The sequence below is a fragment of the Chionomys nivalis genome, chromosome 2 (assembly GCF_950005125.1).
Source record: "Chionomys nivalis chromosome 2, mChiNiv1.1, whole genome shotgun sequence".
NCBI classification, from domain to species: domain Eukaryota; kingdom Metazoa; phylum Chordata; class Mammalia; order Rodentia; family Cricetidae; genus Chionomys; species Chionomys nivalis.
Genome location: NC_080087.1, coordinates 16,959,985 through 16,981,374, shown reverse-complemented (window position 1 = coordinate 16,981,374; position 21,390 = coordinate 16,959,985). Strand labels below are relative to the sequence as shown.

Sequence of the window (21,390 nt, the reverse complement as noted above, 5' to 3'; positions counted from 1 at the left end):
GGCTTTGAATGTGCGGTCCTCTACCCCATTATAGGCGCAGACCACCACACCCAGCCTTGGGGCTGATGGATTTTGAACTGAGATTGCATTGAATTTATAGACTGATTCTCTTTATTGTTCATTTAAAGTACTTTCATGCATTATATTATGATCATTTGCTGGAGACCCAATTGTTAAAAAAAATAAAAAAGCTGGGGCTGGAGAGATGACTCAGAGGTTAAGAACACTGATTGCTCTTCCAGAGATCTTGAGTTCAACTCCCAGCAACCACATGGTGGCTCACAACCATCTATAATGAGTTCTGGTGCCCTCTTCTGGCCTGTAGACAGGACACTGTATACATAACAAATAAATAATGAGCTAAAAAAAAAAATAAAAAGCCCGTATTATTTGTTCAGGCTGCATAGACTCCTCTATAACTAGGCTACTCTCATTGTGTCTCTTCTTCTTCATGCAGTTTTGAGCCATGCTCCTCCCCCTCATCCCCACCACCTTCCCAGAGACATACACACGATTCCTTCTGCCCGCTCCTGTTAGTAACCCAGTTCTCAGACTCGTTCTCTCCCCTACACACCGGGCTGACGTCACTTAATCTACTCCTCGCTCCCTCTCTCATAAAGATCACAAGAATATTTCTGTTTTCTCTACAGCACGCTGGGAGCTCATCCCAGTTACAGCAGGCTTTCAGATCAAGTATTCATGAAAAGCCAGTCTTCGAGCTGGTGGTCTGGGGGTGTTCAGTACATGCAAGTACTGATTCTAACTCATAATGGAGGTGATGTCTGGAAGATACAAGAAAGAATCAGAGAGAAAAACGCTTATATCTCAGTGGACTTGGCTGGTCAGGGGTGTAGTGAAGGCACTGGCTTCACTGTCTCCTTCTCTGAACATTCTCCAGTAAGGGACAAGGTGGTTTGGCTCCTTGGGACTGTCAGTTCTTCACAGTTAAGGCAGTTCTCAGGAGAGGCATGGCCAGCAGCTGCCCACAGTGCCTGGGGCCCGTGAGAAAAGAGAGACGGACTCCTCTTTGGGTTGCTGGCTTGTGATCATACAGACGGCATGAAATGACAGGCACAGAACTAGACAAGTGGCTAGAGAGACCTAGAAGTTGTAAAAGAGGCCTGAGCAAAGGGGAGGGGCAGGGAGGGAGGATTTGATGGGTACACATGTCAAATATGTATATATAATAAATTATAGAAAATTACACTGAATCGCATTAAGATGCATATCCACTAATATTTTAACACATGGTAAATACTTGGAGCTTCACTAAATGACCAATCCTTTAATAGAAAGGGCACGTGTAACTCATGTTTGTTCAACACCTAAATGAATGAGTGGCTAGCTCCATTTTGAGTCTCAGGACTATTTAACTCTCTGAGCACAGTTCTTTCCATGATCCATTTGTTATAGCAAAACAGCCTCAGAACTCTTCCCAAAGCCTGTCAGTGAGCTGAATGTGGCAGAGATGCCAAATGCCCCCAAACATCAGATGTCCTAAGAAGTCAAATCTCAACCACAAGGGTGAAACATTTAAACATACATCACCAGCTAATGTATTCATTTGTATTTTAATAAATAAAGCTTGTGTGAAGATCAGAAAAGTAAAACAACCACACTGGTCAGCCTTACAGACCAGGCAGCAATGACACACACCTTTAATCCCAGTGGTCACACTAGTTTGCCATAGAAACTGAGCAGTAGTGGTGCACGACCTTAATCCCAGAACTAGAGAGGATTATAAAACAGGAGGAGACAGTTCTCAGCCTCAGTCTCATTCAGAGGTTTCCTGGAAGCAGGATCGCAATTTTTAGACTGCTAAGAGCCAGTGGCTAGCGCTTTGCTTTTCTGGTCTTCAGGTTGGACCCCAGTATCTGTCTCTAAGGTTTTATTAATCATGCTTCAAGCTTATAAACAGCATTGAGCCTGCACCCGTCACACCGTAGAGATCCCTGCTGGAGAGAGAGGGGCCTGATGCGCCATTCAAGCTGATACATTGAGACAAGAACCATGCAGTGGTTCTCAATCTTCCTAACCCTGCTACTCTTTAACACAGCAAGTTCCTCATGCTGTGCTGACCCACAACCATAAAATTATTTTTGTTGCTACTTCATAACTGTAATTTTGCTACTGTTATGAATCACAATGTAAATGTCTGATGTGCGTGAGATCTGATGTGTGACCCCCGTGGGGGTCTCAGCCCACAAGCTGAGAACCACTGCTCTCGTGGTTCCTTGTAAGAGCTAACAAGAGATGATCCTGACAGAGTGCTGGGAAGCAAGGAGCAATGGAAGCACCTCTATCAATTCTTTTTAAAGCATAAAAAGCACAGTGGGCTTTCCCACCACTGTTCAGTTGGAATTTAGAAACAGAAATTCTATAATGAAAGACTGTTCCAGATGCCAAGAATAGATATAGATAGTGTGCTGGCGTTAGTTTTTCATGTGGGCAGCTTTGTCCCAGAATTTGTGGAACTAACGTGCATACATCGAAGAGAGAACAGAGAGAGCTGAGAAGGGAAATCTAGACTTGTAGGTGTATGCAGAACTGTACTGAATTAAACGTTCTCTGTGTCCTTACCCTTGTTAGATCATTAATAAGTCACCTAAGCCTTGGTGTGTGGCTTGTTTACATCATTGAATCAGCTATGTCTCCTCACTGTGGTGACAGGAGGCACTGTCCTTGGTAACAGCAAAGGACAGCAAGTCATGTCGATGGCCCCGACTGCAAGAGAAGTTACACAATATTTTTCTGATTCAGAATACTTAGCTATAATGCACAATTTTAGGTCCTCAGATTTCAGATGATGAGAAGCTGTGGAGTGCTTAGTCCTAAATAGTTCTATATAGGACATCTATATCTCTGTCTCCTCTACACATACACACACACACACACTCATGACCACACATATACATACACACAGACACTCATGAACACACACTTCTGCACACACATATACATACACACACTTATGCACACACATATACATACACACACTCATGAACACACACTCATGAACACACATATACATACACACACACTCATGAACACACACTTATGCACACACATATACATATACACACTCATGAACACACATATACATACACACACTCATGCACACATGTATACACACATGCATATAAGTATGCATACACGCATGCATGCACACACATGTACATACACATGCACACTCATGCACACATGCACACACACGTGCACGCATAGATACATATACATGCTCAGGCATTCACAACACACGGACTTCAGGGAATAGTGTAGGATGCAAAGCAGAAAGATCAAAAGAGATGAGAAAGTCCTGTAGGAAGCAGTGTCTGCTGGGCTCATCAGAGCTGTCAGCACTAATACACCCACAAGACCAAGTCAGTCAAAACACAGCACAGATCGGGGAGGGGCACACAAAGACCCTTCCCTTCCATGGCTGAGAAGCTTCGGCAGTTGGTGGCTACTGGCATAGGGCTAATATGCTTGTTTGTTTTATAGAAGTGAACTGTGTTAAGTTGTCCATGCTCCAGTGGGTGGCCTTACATTCACATGGACAGCACTGACCAGACTCAGTAGGATCTGAAAGGAGGAACATGATGTTGAGAAGGGGACATGGTAGGAGGGCCTGGGAGGGCTGGAAACTAGGTGTGGGTAGATATGATCAAAATGCACTGGACGCATGTATGAAATTCTCAGAGATTGAATAATAAGATATATACCTAAAATGATAATATCCAATTTTAGTTTTTTCCATGAAATCCTTTGACAATGATTTTGCTTCATGTTCTGGCTAGTCTAATGTCAACTTAACCCACAAACTAGAGGAATCTGAAAGAGGGAACTTTCACTGAGAAAATGACTCGGTAAAATATAGCTTCTAAGGCATTTTCTCAGTTAGTGATCAATGCGGCAGGGCCCGCCATTGTGGGTGGTTCCATCCCTGGACGGTGATCCTGGGTTCTATAAGAAAGCAGGCTGAGTAAACCATGGGGAAGCAAAGCAGTAAGCATCACCCCTTCACGGCCATCAGCTTCTGCCTCCAGGTTCCTGCCCTGTGTGAGTTCCAGTCCTGACTTCCCTCACTGATGAACAGGGCTGTGGAATTGTAAGTCGAATAACCCCTTTCCACACCAACTCGCTTTCTGGTCACGGTCTTTGGTCACAACAATAGAAACCCTAACTATGATACTTCATGTACAGTATGCATTTTCATACTAATAATGATGGATGGGGAGATGGTGCTGGTGCTTGGAGTTAACACGCATGCTCTGTTAGCAATTCTAGGGTGTGGGTCACCACAACCCTGTGCTCTTTCAGTGCATCACTCCTGGGAGGCTCAGGGAAGGGTCTTGGGCAAGCTATGGTCAGTTACCTAGGCTACAGAGATGACAAGCCTCCAAAAGAGGGAAAGAAAACCTAAAGGTAGACAGAATAAAACTATTTAAACTTCTCCCAGAACACTGGTTCTTAATAATATGATTCTCAAAATTACCCTGCCATAGCCCTATATAACACATCCTATAGTATCTTGGATGCTTAAAGGATACATGACTCTCAAAATTACCCTGATATAGCCCTTAGATAACTCACCCTATATTATCTTTAGAGGTTTAAAGGAAGCAGACATTTCCAAGACAGTGATCAAAGTTGACCTGCAGAACTGTATTCAAAAGGAGAGAAATTCTACTTCCTCTAAGTACTGTGAAGTCCAAATTTGTAGACAACAGGGGAGAAGGGACAGCAGGATTCTGAAGAACAAAGAGTGCCAGGGAGATGTCAAATGTGAATGAGGTGACATCAGCAGTGAGAGAAGACTGTGACACTGAGGTCCCTCTAGGAGGGACAGGGATGTTTGGAAGGTGCAGTGGTCTAGCAAGGCAATGGGTGGAGGCCAGAGGAAAACAACATTGCAGTAACCACCTGGCGCCTGAGAGTCCCCGTGATTGTTTTGATCTAATAAAACCAAGGTCAATCTTAAGTCTATGCCTTTATGGCCATTTTCCTAACTCTGGCAGATTGTGGAAACTCTAGGGCAGCTGAGGAGTAGTTTATCAAAAGAAGGTCTAAAATAGATGTGTCCCATGTACTGAGTCTCTACCTAAGCTTCAAAAGCCTGAAACCACTATTTCTCAATACACGATCTTTAGATGAAATGAGTGCATTTTTATCTTATACTGAACGGCCACATATTGCAAAAGAAAGCACTTGTATTTGACAGCACGTGTGAGCAACCCAGGAAGTCCAACGTTATAGTGGATCCAAATGAGGTGTGTGTGTGTGTATATGTGTGTGCGCGCGTGCACACGTGCGTGTGAGGACATGTGTGCTGCATGTGTTCATGTGTGTCTGTCCTGGTAATCACACTGAGAGCCCTGGGCATGCTGGGCAAGTGTCCTATATGTGGGTCACAGTCCCAGCCCTAAAGTCTTGTTTCTGAAGCTGATGAATTGCACTGCCTCTAGTAGACACACCCACCATGCTGCACTTTTATGTCTCTCGTCTACTAAAGTTAATGTTTCGTTCTCTTTTTAAGATTTATATTTTGTTGCTTATTTATTTATGCATGTGTTTCTGCATGAGTGTATGTCACATGTGTGGGGTTATCTGAGGAGGCCAGAGGAGGTCACCTCACCCCTGGAGTGGGAGTGATGGGTAGTCATGAGTCTCTGAGAGGAGTTCTGGGAACCAAACTCGGGTTCTTTGGAAGAGCAGGATTGTGCCCCTAACCACTGAGCTACTTCTCCAGCTCCTGTTCTACCTTGTGACTGACAGGTCCCCCTAAGTGGACCCAGTTGTTCTGGACTGCACCTTCACTTTCTGAGTGCTAGAATTATTGGTGTGGGTCACACACCTGGCTTTTATACTTCTTTTACATGCGATTGTTTTTTTATGTGGATGACTATTTTGTCTGTATACTATGACTGTTTTGCTTGCATGTTCGTATATGCACTGCTTGTGTGTCTGGTGCCCACGGAGGTCAGAAGAACATGTCAGATCCCTTGATACAAGAGTTACACACGGCTTTGAACCATCCACCATATGAAACTGAACCTGGATTCCATGCAAAAGCAACATGCACCACCACACCTCGCCTATAGTTCAGTCTAAAGACACCTTTCAGCTGGGTCAGTGGTTGTGCACTCCTTTAATCCCAGCACTGGGGAGACAGAGGTAGGCAGGTCTCTGTGAGTTCGAGGCCAGCCTGGTCTACAAAGTAAGTTCCAGGGTAGCCAGGATTGTCACACACAGAAACCCTATCCTTGTAAAACAAACAAACAAACAAACAAGATACCTTTCTTCTCCTTTACTTTTTAGACAATTGGTACTTGCTCCTGTTACATTCCTGTGTCACACTGACTCAGCACCATATCCTTAGGCCCAGTGTTGGTCATTAAAGTTTTGACCATGCTCTGTTGGGAACTCTAGACTATGGGCCTCATTAGCAGTTCCCACATCCCATGTAGGTATCATAGCCCAAATTTTAAGCTGATGTGTTTTTAACCGCATCTTTCTAAACAGAAGTATGGAATCACATAAAGTTGACACTTTCTCTAACTTACATAAGGTTTTAAAATATGACTAGACTCAGAACAACACAGGATAAAAACTTAGAACTTCTCACTGAAGCCTGAGGCTCATTCTCAGAAGAGGCCGACTTGGGACACAATTTATTCTTACAGCACTGGCTCATGAAGGAAAGCAATCTGGCGACTGTAAAGAAACACACTGAGTATCAGAAAAAGTCCCAAATCAATGCCAATGCATGTAGCTTTTTAAAAATCAGAATCCAGGTCTGCTCTTCTCTTTTTCCTTCTTAGATCCCACCCTGAAGGAGTGACGGCTACTCCCACCTTTGGGAATCCTGCTCACTCCAACAAGAACAACCACTCTGCTCTCCACAACCGGAGCCTGACAGGCCAACTAGAGAGCACAGCGATTCCATCACACAGGAAGCTGAAGTCATCGAGACTGCTATTTTTACCTGATGCTCAGCCATCTGGCTTTCTGGACTCCGGCCGGGCTGGAGGCTCTCACTCAGCTTTGTCTCCATGGCCTCCATTTTGGTGGAAACGGACTGAAGGGAATCTTGGTACTTCTGCTGGCGTTCCAAAGCTTCGTAGAGAGTCCGCTGTTTCTCACTGATCTGTATGAGAAAGGGGATCTTACTAACGGCTTCCTACTTCTTATCTTGCAGGTTGTGACATTTCTTTCCTCATCGCTTTACCCAAGGGCTTCTGACTGTATCCTAGATGTGTAACCGGGCCTGGGTTTCCTGAGACAATGCCTGAAGCGATGGGTGGCTGGGGAGCTTGACCAATTTGCCGTCTTTAAAGGCTTACCACATTTTTTAAGGTTTCCCAGGAACGCTGTAAGTCACCCAGCCTGGCAGTCGCTGAAGGCTCGAGTCCCGGCTCATACAGTTCTTGGGATGCGGTGGCACTGGAGGGAATCCTTGCGGCATCTGTCTGCAGCCTCTCGGCTGACAGGGCTTGGTAGTACGCAATGTCCTGGGTGGAGAGCACAGAGTCAGAGCGGGGAAGGAAGAAGGCAAGCTCAAGCATACCTAGGGAACTGTTCTTCCCTCAGTGCAAAGGACTAAGATTTACATCTACTGTTGGGTGCTACAAACTCAGTAGATTAGGGCATGCTTGCAGAAAAATTTAAAACACAATAACAAAGTGCATTACAATTTCTGTCATATTTTCACCAATATAAAAAAAAAGCAAGCATGCCAACATTTCAAATGGCCAAAATACCATCTTATGTTATATTTGGCAAAATGGTAATGCAACCTATTCAAGCAGCCAGTAACTTCTATTTAATAGGTTTACTTCTGTTTAACCAGTACACCTCTAACTAACCAGCACACCTTTATTTAACCAGTACATCTCTAGCTGACCAACATTCTTTGAATTAACAGCACATCTCTATATAACCTCCATACCTCTATTTAGCCGGCGCACTTCTAACAAGTACACCTAGAATAACCAATTACCTCTAGCTATCCAGTCCGCCTCTGCTTAACCATTACATCTCTAGTTAATTAGGTGCCTTGACTTAGTTAGAACACCTCTAATTAACCACTGCAGCTGTATTGAACCAGTTTAGAGAAAAGATGAGCTCTACCTGCTCTAGCTCCAGAACTAAAGTTCAAACATTGATTAATATTCTGAATAACCCTCGAAAGGACTTGTTTCAAAGATTAAGTCTAGGTAGAGGCAGGAGGGTTGGTGGTTCAAGGCTACCCTCAGCTACAGAGCAAATTTGAAACTAGCCTAAGCTATATGAGACTACCTCAAAAAAATCTATAGACATTAATTTTGCAAATGAAGCCAGATTCATTATTCACAAACTAGATATTTTAAATATTAACTGGTGGGAAATATACAAAACAAAAATTTAAAAAGACCCGTCCATTCATTTCCTGGAAGTCCAGGAGAAATCAACAAAGTTAGTGCTGAAATCATGATTTGGACTGTTTTTTAATTTCCTGTGTTGTATATGTTGTGTGTACTTCTTGTTTTAAGATGTAATTTATTATACCAAGACACAATTGCGCTTTCTGTTTTTTCAATAGTGTGTGTATTGCGTGTGCCATTTGTACATGTATGTGTTCATATGTGTGTACTTGCATGTGGAGGCCAGAGGTTGCTTTGAGGTGTCTTCCTTAATGAGCCTTTACCTTATTTTCAAAACAGCATCTAGATCAGAGCTCATTGAATCAGATAGGCTGGCTGGACGTGGAGCTCCAGGGGTTCACTGTCTCTGCCTCCTGGGTGCTAGGATTGCAGACGTACAGCACCATGCTTGGCTTTTACAGAGATGCTGGGGACCCACACTTTCGGTAGGCACTGACTGCACCTCTCCCCATTCCCTCTGTATGCAATGGTCTATATGCACTTGTGAAGCTTAACCCGGGAGCGGTGTTTGCATTCTGCCTGTTGCTATCTGCAAAGCTCACTACTTTTGCAGCTGTGCTATTGAAGGTAATTGTGGCCGTTTAAAACACTGAGCCTCACTGATAATCATGGATTGAGAAAATCTTTGCAGCTACTGGGAAAACATAATGGCAGGAAGTCGTCTGGTGTAGGAGGTGCGGTGGGGGCAGGTGGCCTGTCTCGGGCGGGCAAGAACCTTAAGACACCAGAATTGGATCAGACTTGGGGTGGGACACTTGAGACTCCAGCTGAATTTTCTTCCCACGCTCTGTAATTGGAACAAGTCACATCCACTCTGTGTACCAGCTCAACACTGAGAGTGAATGTTGCCTTCCACCCATCTTGTTATTGTTGTTGAAGTTTCTAGCTAGGTCCCAAATATTTATTGACGACATGGCATGTGGGTGCTGGTTTCTCCTCCTTTCTTTCCCTGCCACCGTCTTCATCAGTCCAAATATGCCCACCAGAGGGTATTTGTACATATGCATGTCACTCACATAAAACACACATATGACACACACACACTATACAAAACATATAGAAAACACATACAAGCCGGGCATGGTGGTGCACGCCTTTAATCCCAGCACTCGGGAGGCAGAGGCAGGCGGATCTCTGTGAGTTCGAGACCAGCCTGGTCTACAGAGCTAGTTCCAGGACAGGCTCCAAAGCCACAGAGAAACCCTGTCTCGAAAAACCAAAAAAAAAAAAAAAAAAAACCACATACAAAACAGGTACAGTTCATGTACATGACACACACATACACATATAACACATGCTTTATAGCCAGCCCCACTTCTTGCTTTCTCTGAGTCCTGAGCACAGATGTGACATGATCATCCAGTCTTCTGCTCATGCCTATGCCTTGCCTGTCTGCCACTATATCGTGCCCTCTACGATGGACCAGATCCTTCTGGAACACTGTGAGCCAAAATAAGCTGTCTCTCCCCATAGATGTTTTGATGGTACATTTTATCACAGCAACAAGATGGTAACTAACACCTCCACACATACACACACATGCATACACACACCCCTCTACACACACATTTCTATTGTACCCACTGATCTAGAACAATCTGTCCTAAGTTCCATATATAGCTGCTAGTTAAATTCCTTCTGTGGTTCATTGCTGTCTTCTGGATAAAGTCTTGACTCATTCATGCGGCATGAATTCATGTATATGGTTCTTCACAGTGTGGGTTCCACAGCCCCTCCCAATCTAAGCTTTTCCAATAATACCAAAACCCTTTGCGGTTGCCACGTTGGCTCATGTTCTCTGCTTCTCCAGTTCTGCACACGGGGTTCCTTGTAGCTGAGAAAGCTGTACCTCCTGCCATCCTGGCATCCTCCACACACCTCAGGAGGCTTCCTTCCCTTACAGCTAAGGGGTCTGACACAGACCTGAAACCACCTCGCTTGGTTGCTGCCTCTGTAGTCTCCAATGCTTCTGCTTCCCCTTAGCAGGCCACTTGCCACCTTCAAGCCCAGTGGTTCTCAACCTTTCTAAGGCTGTGACCCTTTAATATAGTTCCTCATGGGGGTCACCCCCACAATCATAAAATTATTTTTGTTGCTAATTCATAACTGTAATTTTGCTACTATTATGAATTGTAATATCTGTTTTCCAAAGGTCTTAGGTGATCCTGTGAAAGGGTCATTTGATTGCCAGAAGGGTGGCGACCCTCAGGTTGAGAACCACTATTCTAGTTCCAGCATCTGCCGTTTCTCACAAACTTGTGAGCTCCTTAATAACAGTCATAATACCGAGGCTTTTTATTCTGGGCATTCAGCAAGGGGTAGGTGGGGGAGGGGGAGTTGCACATAATGAATCTCGTACCTAAATTTATTTTATAGGGATGGGAAGTGATACAGTAGTTGCCCCATCTATGCCCAACTTCTTACTCTAGGCACTTTCAGTGACCCCCCTAGTCAACCACAGGCCTGAAATTATAAGTGGAAAATTCCATAGAGAACACTTCATAAAAATTGTAAGTTTTACCAGGGTATGCTGACATAAGTGCTCTCTCTTATTGATGATGCTGGCAATCTCTTTCTTGCCTTAATCTGAAAAATAATTTCTGGGTAGGTGTGTATATGTAGAAGAAATCAGGGTGTGGTTCCATGTATGGGACGATCATCGGGAGTCTTAGAATGTAGGGTAAGGTGGGACTACTGAACTATTCCTGCCACCAAGATGAAAAACCAAAGCCTGGCTGTAACATGATAAAAATTGCTCAGTTACACACCCCGTTATAAATAAGGAAGGTCCTCAAAAAGCTAGAATACAATTTGTTGCCAAAAAAATGTTTGTCAAAAAAAAAAAAAAAAGGGCCGGGCGGTGGTGGCGCATGCCTTTAATCCCAGCACTTGGGAGGCAGAGGCAGGTGGATCTCTGTGAGTTCGAGACCAGCCTGGTCTACAAGAGCTAGTTCCAAGACAGGCTCCAAAACCACAGAGAAACCCTGTCTCGAAAAACCAAAAAAAAAAAAAAAAAAAAGTTTGTTTTGGCTCTATGTGTAGATGGTACACGTCTTCCGACACACTATGTGTACATGGTTCATGCCTCCCGACATGACAACGGGGTTCTTAGGAGCTGAAAGTCCTTCAGTCTGTTGTAGGATGACTACTGAAAATCAATAAGTATATTACTAAGTAGCCCCACAAAGAACTGTTATTAATACTTGGGAGAGTGAGGAATCACCCTTAAAAATAGGAGTCTCAATGCTCGTGTGTCTAATGTTAAGCTGCCCAAGGAAATAAATCTGGACATATTTGGCTACAATTCAATCCCCATTTTTCTAGTCTCCAAGGTAATGGTGCTTAGACATCTCATTTAATGTTGGTGACTTTGTGTTGATATCAATATCCATGTACACTTGAGGAGTTGGGGAACTTCCCAGAGTGAAGTCAGCTTGGACCCTAAAGGGTTGTGACCTCATGGAGCTTCTGACCTGGAGGCCAAGAGTGTGACAATATTTGTCTCAACTCTTCCATGGAATCCAGGTCACTGCTTGTGCCTAAGGGGATGGAGAAGACAGCGAATTCTGAGGACGCCTCCGCCTCTGTGTTTCTCCTCTCTCCCAGTCAGCAGAGGGAACACACTGAGTGTGAGGGGGGAATCTGTTTGTTATGTAACAGAGATCTGCTTACAGAAAGAGCACAGAGCCTCTCCACCACGGATGTGATGTGCTGAAGGAGTTATATCTGGCTCTTCCTTGAAGGGATGCACATTCTGTATAGCTGCGGCAGTCTCAGAACGGAGCTGAGGGGTTAGCCTCCAGAAGCTCCCGATGCTTTGAAACCAGCTCTGAAATCTAGGGCACTGCTGCCCAAGCTGTTAAAAGTTTCTAATGGTGTGATTTATACTGTACAAGAGGAAGAGGTGGCCAACTGGGGGAACCAATAGATTGATTTGATTGAGCAATGCCATAGTGTCCTCCAACTCAAGATGTCTGCCTTAGCCCAAGGAAGGTCACTGCTACCAACAAGAATGTCAGTAGACGGAGCTGGAGAGATGGCTCAGTGGTTAAGAGCATTGCCTGCTCTTCCAAAGGTCCTGAGTTCAATTCCCAGCAACCACATGGTGGCTCACAACCATCTGTAAAGAGGTCTGGCGCTCTCTTCTGGCCTTCTGGCCTTCAGGCATACAGACAGAATATTGTATACATAATAAATAAAAAAAAAAAAAAAAGAATGTCAGTAGAACCTACTGCCCTATCTGGATGTCTGCCCACCAATGTGATTAAATTGACATTTCCTTGTGATCAAAGAGATCTTGTTAAAAACTAAGCCACAGGAAGTCTCACGTAGCTCAATTTCAGATGTCATTGATTGATGCCAATTAGTAACAAGAAAAATGTGCGTGTGATCCACCATGACACTCTGGACAAAACTCACACATACATTGAAAGCGTGTTTCAAGATAAAGCACAGAAACAGACATTTTACAAAAAGTCATAAGACTTTTCAGCATAGTCTCAAGGTTTGTATTAATTGTTCTACTTGAAAATTGTGAGAATATTACATAATCTCTCAATATATAATCAGCTGACTATCGTCCATTTCCTCTGATTCTAGTAACATCTGTAACCACAGCAAAGAATGTATCATCAAAGGGTGAGTAATTCATATTTTTAATTCAGAACTTGGGAAACAGCTGCCTAAATCTCCCAGGGAGCTCTGAACTTCTCTTTTTTTCTTGTTCTTGTTAATTTCCTCTTATTACTCTCGTCATTACTTAATTCTTGCTGACCTTTCTGCTCTGAATGCAAGGCAGAAGTTCTTTGGCTCAGCATGCTTGAAGGCATTTTTGTTTTGATTGGATTTGGTAATTTTGAGACCTTCTCACTCTGTAACCCAAGCTGGAGGGAAACTCACTCTGTAGCTCAGGATGGCTTTGACCTCATGGCAATCCTACCTCAAGCCTCCCATTGCTGGGCCTACAGGTGTGAGCCACCACACCCAGCTAAAAAACGCGTCTGGCGAATGGGTGGAATAAGAACTTCTCTAGAGAGGTGGTGGCACATACCTTTAATCCCAGCAGGCAGCTCAGATTCAAGGCCAGCCTGGGCTACACAGCAGTTCCAGGACAGTCAAGGTTACACAGAATCGTGTCAAACAAAACAAACAAAAATCTTCCCTAGGGGCTGGAGAGATGGCTCAGTGGTTAAGAGCATTGCTTGCTCTTCCAAAGGTCCTGAGTTCAATTCCCAGCAACCACATGGTGGCTCACAACCATCTGTAATAAGATCTGGTGCCCTCTTCTGGTCTTCAGCATACACACAGATAGACCATTGTATACATAATAAATAATAAATAAATATTAAAAAAAAAAAAAAAATCTTCCCTAGAAGGTTACCATTTTCTACCAATGGATTCCATATTATCTAAAGGCATCATAGATGCTCTGTTCCTTTTTATTGGGATAGTTGTTTCATTTATCATGGAAGTGCGTGGTCCACCTAAAGTAAAAGCGATGTGGTAGATTATAGTGCAGCCTACAGTCTGTTTGCCCTAATTAGTGCGCCTACAATATCATCTCAGCGCTTAAGCGGTTGCATAACTTCCTAGCAACACCATTAAAATCTGTCAAAATTTGTTTTGGCTAAAAATACAGCATCGCTTATCACGCATTAAAAGTTTTGGTTATTTTTAAAGTATTTTGTTTATATCAAATATGTATCCCTAAACGTTTTGACACATAACTTAGAATGTGCTATATTTAGCATAAGATATGTTCAAATACAGCCCGGAACACGGTTAATCTTCATTTTTTGAAAAATAAAAGTCTCATATGGATGTAAGATTTTCTATTTAAAATAGGACACGGTGTTAGCAGTGTGCTCAGTACATGCTAACTGGGCCATAGAATCAATCATACTACTGCATTCTCTGTTCAGATACAGTGCCCCACGCCTGTGATTGCTTTGGAAAGCCTTGAGGCCTTAAAGGGACCTTCTTCAGGCTTCAATTTTCATGAATGAATTTTTATTGATATTGGGCTATAATTCCCATAAACTGATGTTTGCTCATCTCACTATAGTTTAGGAGATGTGGCCACATATAGGACCAGTTGACAGTCGTAATTTGTTGATTCACTGACAATCACACCTCACTGATGCTACTAAAGCACTCAGCGGATGTGTCCCTGGATTCAAATTCAGTCACACCCGCAGCCTAATGGGGGTGCAAAGTGGAGCATTGGATCCGGCAGGAGCGCACAGCAAAGGCAAGGTGGATGGGAGGTACCTGGTTAACAGAGGCCTCTGTGTTAGCCACAGGTGATGGAGAGCGGCAGGCAGGTGGGGAGGAAATCTCACTGTTGGTTCCCTCCTCCCCAGATTCTTCAGTGACGGGTGACAGCAAAGTGTGACAGCGACCCGCAGTCATCTGCCACGCAAAATGTAGCCCGGAGGACATGAAAATCAGTTAGCTATGTTAGCACAGAACCTCCACAGACACAGTTCAGGGCATCATTATCTACCCAAGGCCGGAATCAATGAGGCTAATTTACATGTTAACTTATTAATTCTGAGTTAGTATTGAAAAGTATGATCTTCAAGTGAATATGATGTTAATGCTGTTTCTAAAATAGAGAATCCACAGCTACGCATCATAACCGAAAGTTTTGCTTGGGTTTGAAAGTGTCTGTGGGTTTTATTGAGGGTGTTTGTGTCTTTATGAAATAAGTAGAAAAACCATGCGTCAAACAAGGAAAGGAGTATATGGAACAAAACCTGGTCTGTTGTGACATCTTAAGTTCCAAGTGCCCTAGGAAGATGATGCATCTAATGTCACACGTGACCACATGGGTTTGGGTTGAGTTACACATTACCCGAAGCATGGCATAGTCGAAAAAAAAATACACATTATCAGAAGACACTGTAGTTACCAAAACACTTGGTGTATTTTAAGTTACAAAATATATGGGAAAATAATGGTAAAAGATTAAATAACACTCTTTTTTTTTTGACCCAAGACTAAACTTGAATTCTCGATTTCCTTATTTTTCTCATAATAGCTTTTCATCTATTTTTCACTAATCATATGGTACATGCATATGTATGTGTGTATATGCGTGTGTGTATGGATGTATATATTCAACTTGGAAAACAGTGAAATAAATGTGTCATGCCTCCTACCTCCCTGTGGTGTAAAGGAATTGTTTTCAAAATAAAACACGCCAAGGATCAGTATTATTGCAAAATTGCACATGAATGAAGGGCGGATCTTGGACTCCAAATCTAACATTCACAGTTCCAACTGCCACTGTGTACAGGGTTAAAGATCACCTCTGGCCCCTGAACCGCCTCTGCAAATGAAGGAAAGGGCTCCTCAACTAGAATCCATAAGCTCTAAAGCTAGTCTTTAAAGAAGCCTGGTTATGACTGTAGGGCTACCACCAGCCAGGCTCGGTCAAAAGAGCAAAGCTAGCAGGAGGGGCAGACTTGATCCTTACCATGACCACCGAGGGGTGGGCCGAAGGCGTGGGGAGGAGCTCACGGTCCAGGTCCTCAGTCCCTTCCGCCAGCCCCTCGACCTCGGTCACAGTCAGCAGCATGGTGGCGTGCTTGGCTTTCATCGTCAGCATCTTGCATTTGGAATTCAAAGAGGCGATCTGCTCCTGGTAGCCCTTGATTTTCTGCGCCAGCTCCTGAGGAAACATTTCCCCCCACTGTGTCAGCGCAGCATCAAAAGGAAACAGTAGCGGGCGTTCATCTTCCTGCAGCCCGGAGCCAATGAGAGGCGGAGCCGAGCCCTGCGCTGAGCAGAGGCGGTCTGCAGCTGCTGGCTGCTGCACCCTCTAGCCCTGCCGAGCCAGACCACAGCACAGCCTGGCCCAATTCCAGACGGTGCGCCCCCGGCAAGCTTGAGCTGGGAAAATGGGGCGTGCAGTAGGGATTGGAGCCCTGACAGGTCACCCTTATGCCGCTATGAACTTCCAAAGCGAGGAGGAGCTGGCAACTTTTTAAAAAATACCTGAAGCCTCAGAAATTTACCAGATGGTTCATGCCATGGAAATTAGGTCATGTGATGACTAAAACTTAAAAAAAAAAAAAAAACCACTGCTCAGCTCTTATGCTGACTACATCCAAGAGGTGGCAGTCAGTAAACAGGGTATCAAAGTCAATTGCCTGCTGGCTCCTGTGCCGCGGACCGTTGTTTCTCATGTGAATATTACAAATGAAATCTATGATACTTAATTTGTAATGAATGACAGAAATAATCCCTGAAAGTCTGACTGACCTCCCAAATCTGTCTATTCAGCCTATGCTCTTTCAGCAAACACATCACACGTCAAGGGTTTTTCATATTTCAAAGCAGAGCTCTAATGTATTATGAAAATTAATGCCTTCTAATCTTATTTTGCTCTTGAAAAAAAACATTATTTGAGACTCAGCTGAAACATTTTGTGACTGTACTCAAGACAGCACACTGTTCCTAAAAAGGGTTAATTACAGAGCAGTTCCAGGAGTTTGGATTTCTAAATATTACAGCTATACATTCTTGCTTGCATAAAAATATTACAATCAGCTGGGAGATGGTGGCCTCCCAGCAGAGGCAGATAGATCTCTGTGAGTTCAAGGCCAGCCTGGTCTATAAGAGTTAGCTCCAGGCCAGGCACCAAAGCTACAGAGAAACCTTGTCTCAAACACACAAAGAACTATTAAGGCCTATATTGCAGGAGCAGGGGCAAATTATCATTGACTGTGTTCAGTACCCTTAGAACTTAGTATCCACGTCTGTCTGTCATGGAACTTAGAACTTAGTATAACTTAGTATCCACCTCTGTCTGACCAACCTCATGGAGACAGCAGGCAATCCTCTAGGGTTGTGTTAAGTTCTGACAATGCCAAGAGCTAAGACTGTCATCAGAGAGCATCTGGAACACAGAGAAGAGGTTTCCTGACTTTTCTGTAAGACGCCTGCCCACGCTTCCCACTGAGGCGCTTCAAAAATACCTTGCTTTAGGACTCTCTTTCTATAGCTATAACATCATCCTTTCCATGGTATAGCATGCTGTAGGAGGGCCACCCAAATCTACGTTCCTCGGGCATGGTCATTTCTATTTGGCTCAAGAGTGAGCTATCTTTTATTCCCTTTGAGGTAAAGACATTAAGCATCAATTTCTTTGTTTTCTTTTTCCTTGGTTGGGTGGTTGGGGGTAGGGAGTAGAGGGAGTGTTTTTTTTTTTTTTTTGAAAGATAGAATCCTTTTTTGTTGTTGTTGTTGTTGTTTTTGTTTTTTTCCCCAGGGTTTCTCTGTGTATCTCTGGCTGTCCTGGAACTCCTCTGTAGACCAGGCTGGCCTTGAACTCACAGAGATCCACCTGCCTCTGTCTTCCTGAGTGCTGGGATTAAAGGTGTGCACCACCCCTGCCTGGCTGAAAGATAGAGTCTTGCTATGTAGATCATGTGCCCTTTGAAATTTTTCAAAGAGTAAAATAAGCACAACTTAAGAGAGCTGTTGTCGCTGTATCAGACTCTTTAAAACTGAAATTTGATGAGAAGTATTCAGAAAACACAGGGAGCAACCCACACCCCGATTTTTATGTCATTGCCACTGTGTTCTCTCCACTAGGCGCTTCCCTTCCTGCCTTTGTCTTTTCTGCACAATGACCTCCGTGTATGTCTACACCGTTATTTATATGAAAGATCTTCCGAGGCACGGGAGGAAGCTAGCAAATGCCAACACAGAGACAGGACTATAAGGAGGACCTGTGACACAGTGAGGCAGGTCACTTTCTGAGTCTACTAGTAATTCTGCAAAGGGATGGCTCTGTGACCTTAGACAGTCATTTTTTGTCTTAAACTACCTTCCTCTTTTTGTGATGATGTCACACACAGTCTGTTACAGTGCAAAAAAAAAAAAAATCATCAAAATTTGAATTTGACCAGCACTGGATTTCTGAGCTCAAGAGGTCACTTTTTAAAAGTACATGACATCATTTTTTCTTCCATTCTTCCTTCCTTCTTTGTTTTGTAATCCCAGCCCTTGGAAGTCTGAGGCAGAAGAATCTGGAGTTTGTGGCTAGCCTGGGCTACATAGGGAGACCTTGCCCTCTGTCCCCACCCTACCGCACCCACCCCACTAAAAATCTTAAAAAACAAAAACCCAATTCTCATAGAATTGAACAAGAGACATGTCAATTTCTAAAATTATTTTCAAAATATAAGCTTTAGTAATAGTTAATGTTACTCCAGACAAATTATAGAAATATTTGGGTCATAATAAAAGAAAGGTAGAAACAGCATTTTGGATCTTATGAAACGGGAATAAAATAACACATAGCAAATACATAATATACCATGGAGACAGTGATTTCAAAAACTGGTACTAAACATTACCAGTAAGTAAAAGAAACAACTAACAGATGATGGCCATAGCTATAAAAATGAATATAAGCAGAATATTGATTTTGCAAACCATAGAAATGTACTATTCCTTTTTGTGTGTGGGAGGGGGATTTTGGAGACAGTAGTTTTTGGTGCCTGTCCTGGAACTAGCTCTTGTAGACCAGGCTGGCCTCAAACTCACAGAGATCAACCTGCCTCTGCCTCCCGAATGCTGAGATTAAAAGTGTGCGCCACCACCGCCCAGCAAAATGTACGTTCTGGTAAAGCATGTCAAGAAATCTTGTACTTGGGTGTCGAAAGCAGGCATGAGGTTTTCTATGTTTAAAGGGAATATTTAATCTCTGGTATTACTTCCATACTGGGGCCAGAAAGATTGCTCTTGTGATAAAGGAGAAACAGCAGATAGAAGGACAAACTAAATGTCTGTCCTTGGCATAAAGGAGTAAGATGCCCCTCTCTGAGTCACCCACCAAAATGTTATGGAGCTTAGAGACATTCCCAAGTCAATTGACCCAATCAAAAATGACAGGCAACAGAGGAAACTCACTGCTGAAATGTCACAGGGCTTTGTCACCCTGGAGCTGTGAGACCTGAGACCAGGAATGTGGAAGGAATGTGTCTGGGGTTAAGGTCACCGTGGTGACTAAGAGACTAGGAGGAGGCACCTTTGAGTGCGAAATCACTGACGACTCCTGATTTTAGTGAGGAGCCTAAGCAATGGACAAGTGAAGATGATTTTCTCCATACTATGAAGCCACCCTTGGTAAGAAGGCAGACACGGTAAAGTGGTGACCATGGCTGTTTCTAATAAGACTTCAAAATCAAGAACTAGGCTATTTTCATGAACTAACTGCTTCACGCAATGATCTCTTCCCATGCCTGGGGTACTTGGTGAGACTTGTCATGAACAGCTTATAGAGGCTGCAGAATGCAGGGGAATTCCTGTGTTATTGAATAACCTTTAAAATGCAAAGCCAGCCAAAGTGCTAAGCAGGAACCAAACAGATCTCCCACAGGGCAGGGAGTACCTCCCTGCCAGCCACTAAATGAAGCTAGTATCCAGGGGTCAGTGCTCTTACTCTGCCCGCCAGTCTGTCTCACCTCGTGCCGAGAAATCTGAGCCTGTAGCTCCTGGATGTTACTGGTGGCCACGGGCTTGTCCTCAATCTCTCTGTGAGCCGCTTCTATCAGCTGCTGGAGATGCTTCATTTCCTGTTCGCATTGCTCATACTGCACCACTGCCTCCTTTGAGAGAACAAATGAGAATGTTTTTCTATCAAGTTACTGGGTGGCTTTGCCACTAATCTTGCCTTGTGTTTCTCAGTGTCCAGGAAATCAAAATGAGGTGGGTAAAGTCCTTAGATGTCACAAATTACTAGCTTTCACTTAGATACATCAACTTTATCTTTTAAAAAAAATACTGTAATGAAATTATTAATAAAATCGAAACAGACGAGAAGTTAGGAGTCTCTCTGTCTGCTTAGACTATCCAGAAGGCAAAAGGCAGTAGCCAGTGAGTGGAACGGGCAGGACAATAGGCTTCCTTGTCTCTCTATACAAGAAATACTGTCTAATGGGTTAGGGAAATAGCTCAGTTGGTAAAGTGACTGCCATGCAAGCGTAAGGATCTGAGTTCAAATCCCCAGTATTAAAACAAAAATGCCACATCTTCAACCCCAGCACTAAGAGGTGAGGGGTTAGGCCCTGGGGCTCATTAGTGAGTCAGTTTCAGCAAACCCACTAGCTCCAGGTTCAACCACAGACTGTCTCAAAAAACAGGGGGCAGCCGGGCGGTGGTGGCGCACGCCTTTAATCCCAGCACTTGGGAGGCAGAGGCAGGCGGATCTCTGTGAGTTCGAGACCAGCCTGGTCTACAGAGCTAGTTCCAGGACAGGCTCCAAAACCACAGAGAAACCCTGTCTCGAAAAACCAAAAAAAAAAAAAAAAAAAAAAAACAGGGGGCAATCAAGGAAGACAGTGTTGACCTCTCTAGCCTTCATCTACATGTATGAGGACATAAACCTACACACACACACATACATACGTACACATACACACACACACGAATATACCTACCCCCACACATACATACCCGCATTGCCATGTACATATATCGCACACAAAGGTTCAAAGCAAAATCTAAAACAATGTTGAATAACAAGATACCGGCCAAGAGCTCCAGTAGCAGATAATACTAATTAAGCTTGACCTGTAGCCTCCGGGTTCTGAAGTCTAACAAATTAGAAGGTAGTGAATGATTGAAAATGGCTGATGAAATGAGCATTTGTGGTTTTAGAGAGACATAATTATTCATAAAGCAGGTGAGCACTACAAAAGAGAGCGATTGTCGTAAGTAGTATAATTTCTTCATGGAAATCCTTATTCTCTTATTATCACAAGAGGATAAAAGCTGTGCTTGGATGTCCTTCTCAGGCCAGAAAATGCACAAATTAGCTGAAACATGCAAATAATTGTGTAATATAGAACAGCAAGCCCGTATCACCATATCTAGATCCTTCCCAGGTGCATAGATGATCACGTACAAAATTAATGTCTATGAGTCATTCTTTACAAAAAAAAAAACCATC

At 43.5% G+C, this 21,390-nt stretch overlaps 1 protein-coding gene across 25 annotated transcripts in view; it reads right to left on the bottom strand.

The window, feature by feature from the left end:
• The window catches only part of Syne1 (spectrin repeat containing nuclear envelope protein 1), a 471,855-nt gene that overhangs the window by 144,540 nt on the left and 305,925 nt on the right, over positions 1 to 21,390 (bottom strand). For 23 of the 25 annotated variants that reach the window (XM_057763198.1, XM_057763205.1, XM_057763207.1 and 20 more), the window contains 5 exons: positions 19,904 to 20,047; positions 15,904 to 16,098; positions 14,694 to 14,834; positions 7,344 to 7,511; positions 6,986 to 7,147 (listed from right to left, as the gene is read on the bottom strand). In XM_057763198.1, the coding sequence (XP_057619181.1) occupies positions 6,986 to 7,147; positions 7,344 to 7,511; positions 14,694 to 14,834; positions 15,904 to 16,098; positions 19,904 to 20,047 (810 nt within the window). Of the gene's footprint in view, positions 1 to 6,985; positions 7,148 to 7,343; positions 7,512 to 14,693; positions 14,835 to 15,903; positions 16,111 to 19,903; positions 20,048 to 21,390 lie in introns of those variants that run through there. The other 2 variants (XM_057763210.1, XM_057763218.1) reach the window with 2 other exon arrangements.